The sequence below is a fragment of the Erpetoichthys calabaricus genome, chromosome 5, assembly GCF_900747795.2.
Source record: "Erpetoichthys calabaricus chromosome 5, fErpCal1.3, whole genome shotgun sequence".
In the NCBI taxonomy this organism is placed as follows: Eukaryota; Metazoa; Chordata; class Cladistia; order Polypteriformes; family Polypteridae; genus Erpetoichthys; species Erpetoichthys calabaricus.
In genome coordinates, this window is record NC_041398.2 from 151,720,845 (window position 1) to 151,725,925 (window position 5,081).

General features: G+C 45.9%; 1 protein-coding gene across 1 annotated transcript; it reads left to right on the forward strand.

The window, feature by feature from the left end:
* Window positions 1-1,086: 1,086 nt before the first annotated feature.
* Window positions 1,087-4,477, forward strand: LOC127528009 (protein NYNRIN-like). Its single transcript, XM_051928553.1, has one exon. It carries the CDS (start codon window positions 1,087-1,089, stop codon window positions 4,375-4,377), a length of 3,291 nt encoding a protein of 1,096 aa, XP_051784513.1. The 3' UTR covers window positions 4,378-4,477.
* Window positions 4,478-5,081: the final 604 nt, after the last annotated feature.

Here is a 5,081-nt window from a genome sequence, read left to right on the forward strand (position 1 = left end):
GCTGCTTTTGAGGAAGTGAAACGTCATGCAGAGCATGCTGAGAAACAGACAAGGCTAAAAGAGTCTGATACACAAACTAAGCTTCTTGCAGCACAACTACAATATTACACAGGGGGAACGAGCAGGGGCAGAGGGTTCCAAGGCCGTGGACGTGGCAACTTTTCCAGAGGACGAGGGCGTGGAAGGGGACGGGGGTTCCCGTCTTCCAACCCTGACAATCCCTTCACTCAGATGCCCAACCCTTTGGAGCAAACACCAGCGTCATATGCTTGTTACGGCTGCGGTGAATTTGGACACTTCAGACGGGACTGCCCAAGCAAGCGCCCCCCACCACCACCTCCTCCCCCTGAGCCTAATGACATTCCGTGGTCCTAGGAAATGACAGGGACCCCCAGCCATTCCTTTCAGTTTCCTCTGCTTACCCGTCATGCTGACACAGATCCTTTACTGACTTTGATAGTAAATGGCAAGGAAACTGTCTTTCTTGTGGACACGGGGGCCACACGCTCCACTTTGTCACTGCTGGAGGTCCCTGCCTCGAAGGACACTGTAAAAATTCTCACTGCTTCAGGACAGCCACACACTTTACTAGTTTCAAAACCTCTGAAAGTGCAACTCAGCACGGACAGCTCTTCATTAACTCATCGCTTCCTGTTAAATCATCTGTGCCCTGTCAATCTACTAGGAAGAGACCTCATGACTAAACTGTCAGTCTCAATCTCACTGACAGAACAAGGATTTTACTGCTCCACTCCTAAGCTCCTGTGCCAAATCTCCCCACACCCCAAACCCTCTTTTGCAGCCTGGACCCCAGACATCTCCCCACACACTCTTCTCCTTAAAGCCCTGCACTCTTTTCCCTCATGTCTTTATCCCCACTTACAGGTCCCCGACACCCTACACTATACTGCCCAATATTTCCCCACTGAAGTAGACACACCTTGGTTAGAATCTTTTCTCTCTTCAGGTATTTGCCCCGAGACCCTTCATATTCCTTGCATTTTTATTTCATCTACTAAAGCTGCTGCTTCAGTACACCTCACATATTCACAAAGCATTTTCTATTTAGGGGGTTCAGTCCCCCATATGTCCTTGGCCAAATCTAACACCGTTCGATGGGTCGAAATTGGGGAATGGGTCGAGCAATGTCTAAATAGGACTGATTGGCTATATGTCGCTCCAGGCATTTTTGATACTCCAGACCATCTGATAACAAAAGTGTTAATCCAAATTGACCTGCCGGTCGTTCGTTCCCTCTGTCAACCATCTGTTTCTCTATGCTCTCTACAAACTGATTTTTTCCCATGGCTTTCTTCAATTCCTGACACCCTATGGTCTCAGGGAAAAAACGATTTTGGCAGGATCACAAATTGTGAACCTCTGGTTGTTTTTCCGAAATCATCCTTCCGTCCTCGCCGTGCGCAATATCCTCTTTCTCCCGAGGCCGAACTGGGAATTGCAGCTGTGCATAAAGAGCTTGTTGAAAAGGGGGCTATAATTCCTATCAAATATTCTCCTGTAAACTCTCCTATTCTACCAGTAAAGAAAGCTGATGGCTCTTGGCGCTTTGTCCAAGATCTCAGACAAGTTAATTCTGCTATTTTTCCTAGGGCACCGATTGTCCCTAATCCTTCCACTATACTTTCTACAATTCCTGCAACAGCTCGTTATTTCTCAGTAATTGACTTAGCAAATGCTTTCTTTCCTATTCCTGTACATCCTGATTCTCAGTTTTGGTTTGCTTTTACTTTTCAAAACCGCCGTTGGACATGGACCGTTATGCCACAAGGTTATACAGAGGCTCCTTGTGTATATGGCCAAGCGCTTGCTCAGAACCTGGAAGGCTTCTGGCCTGACAGGGAAAGTGCATTGATACAGTACGTCGACGATTTATTACTCTGTAGCGAAACAGAGAAAGCATGCACACAAGATACAGAATCACTGCTCAAGTATCTTGCTGAAAATGGGCACAAGGTCTCTAAGGCCAAACTGCAGTTAGTTCAGACCACTGTCAAATACTTGGGTCATGACATCACGTGTGGTACCAGAGCTCTGTCAAAAGACCGCATAACCACCATCCAAAACTTGCCCAGACCGATCACAAAACAACAGGTTATGTCTGTATTGGGCATTTTAGGTTATTGTCGACAATGGATTTTAAATTTCTCTGAAAGAGCACAGCCTTTACAAAATCTAGCTAACACTGCTGACCTTCCTCTTTCTGGTCGCATACAGTGGAATGAGCAGGCTGATAAGGCTCTTAGTGATTTAAAGAGCGCACTGATTTCTGCCCCAGCTTTGGGTCTCCCTGACTATTCTCGTCCATTCACTTTGTTCGTGGACGAAAAGGGGGGATACATGAATGCAGTTCTAACACAATTGCACGGGGACAAACAAAGGCCAATAGCCTATTTTTCGAAAAAATTGGATCCAGTGGCTACAGGACTTCCAACTTGTCTCAGAGCAGTAGCAGCCACAACAGAAGCTGTGCTAGCCAGTACAGATATAGTGCTCATGAGCCCCCTAACAGTAAAGGTGCCTCACGCCGTACACTCCATTTTAGTACAGGCTAAAACCTCACATCTCACTACTGCTAGGGCAATACACTATCAAAATGTACTCTGTACCCTGTCAAATGTCACAATTGAAAGGTGCACCACCTTAAATCCAGCTACTCTTCTTCCAACTGAAGAAGAGGGGGAACCCCACAACTGTCATGACGAAATAACTAAAGTCTTAAAACCCAGACCAGACCTGCAGGAAACACCCTTAGAAATTGGGGAGATAATTTTTGTGGATGGATGTTCCTTACGATTGGAAAATGGAACACCCTCAACCAGCTATGCAGTGGTCAAAGGTGACCACCTGCTGGAAGCAAACCGAATTTCTTCAAGTTTTAGTGCACAAGCAGCTGAATTAATAGCTCTTACCCGAGCTTGTCAGTTGTCAGAAGGAAAAGTCATAACAATCTATACTGATTCCAGGTATGCTTTTGGAGTCTGCCATGATCATGGAGCATTATGGAAATTGAGGGGATTTAAGACCAGTACTGGCAAACCTATCCAACACCAAAAATTAGTAGAATCCCTCTTAGAAGCCATAACCAAACCATCAAAACTGGCAATAGTGAAATGCCAGGCCCATACTGGGAAACAGGACCCTGTCAGCAAAGGAAACGAATTAGCTGATCACTTTGCTAAACAGGCTGCTTATAATAACACACCAATCTCTTTATTTTTACAGAAAGATGACAAAGACCCCGATAATCAAATTATCTCTTTACAGAGCGCAGCCACGGACAGAGAAAAGAGAAAATGGTTCAAAGAAGGATCCCTCTCTGATGGGGTCTGGACCCATAAGCAAAATAACAAACCTTTCCTCCCAAAGGCTTCTTTTCCAGGTATGGCAAAAGTCGCACATGGCCTGGACCACGCTGGAAAGGATGCAATGGTTCAAGATGTCGAGAGACATTGGGAAGCTGTAGGCTTCTCTACATATGCAGAGCAATTCTGCAGACGCTGTGCATTATGTCAAAAATTTAATGTAGGAAAGGGTACCCAGGTAAGTCCCGCCGTCACACCTAACCCAATGGGTCCATTCGAACATCTCCAAATGGACTTCATTGAACTGACACCATCAAAAGGGTACCGATACTGTTTGGTAATTGTTGATGTGTTCTCCCGATGGGTGGAAGCTTTCCCTTCCAAGCATGCAGATGCCAAAACTGTGGCAAAAGCCTTAATAAAAGAAATCATTCCAAGATGGGGAATACCACAAAAATTGCAGACTGATAATGGTAGTCATTTTGTGAACTCTGTAATAAATGAATTGACCACTTGGCTCCAGATAAATGTACATCATTACTGCAAGTACCATCCCCAAAGTGGAGGTATTGTAGAGAGGTGCAACGGCACCCTAAAATCTAAATTGGCAAAAATCTGTGAGCAGACAAATTTAACCTGGCCAGATGCTTTACCCCTGGCCTTGATGGGATTAAGAGGGAGGACACACCGACAATTAGGGCTGTCGCCATTCGAAATTCTGACCGGACGGCCCATGCCTGTTGGCATGGTCATTGGTAATGTCAATCTGCATACTGTGGACAATGATCTTCTCTCCAGTCTTACAGGTCTCCGAGCCTCCCTGAAGGAAGTCCACGAGCAGGTTAATGAGGCCTGGAGAACCAGTCCTCCATCAAAGGACTCCCTGATTCCTCTGGGAACCTGGATCCTGGTTAGAGATACTCGAAGGAAGCACTGGCATCAGCCTCGTTGGAGGGGACCATTCCAAGTGCTGCTATCTACACCACATGCAGTTAAGGTCGAAGGACTGCCTGCCTGGATACACACCTCACATTGCAAGAAATGGCACTCTTGACTCTATTACTGATTCATCTCACCTTCCCGTTAACATCTACCCTGGTTACCTTGACTTTTCCCCTTGGAATCACCACCTCAATCCAGGTTGATTTTTGCTCCATCGTTGATTGTGGCTCTGGACGTCAAGTCCAATGGGTCTGGTCTGACAAATATGTTTGCGTGACAACCTCCATGATTAGAGGAGTTGGCCATTCAATGAGAGGTAGCTACTTGGGAGGGGGATATGTGGACGTCTCTGATGACTGGTGTAACCTGTGGACATTGGTATTTGCTAATACTGGAACCCATGATTGGGGTCACGAACCATGGCAGTCCCTACATTATGGACTTAAGGCTCATTTTTCTATAATTAAGGGCCATAATAATGACAAATGCTCAGAAAATGATTGCAATCCACTTATAATAACGCTGAAAAATCCTTCTTTTCATGATTCAGGTACATACGTGTTAGGAGCTCACGTCTCAGGCACCGATCCCCTCGGGCAGTTTAAGATTCAGGTAACCAAACCCCCTCCCCCTACAACTTCCAAAACTCCCTCTCTCGCTCTACCCCATACCCCTCCCATTGTTTCCCCTACCCCTCCTATTCAAATACCCCAGGAACCAATTACTTATCTAAATATCACCACCCTTTCCTCCACATTCTCCATAGAAACCGGATACGGTGACCAAAACCGATGGCTGCAGTGGGTCCTCTATTCT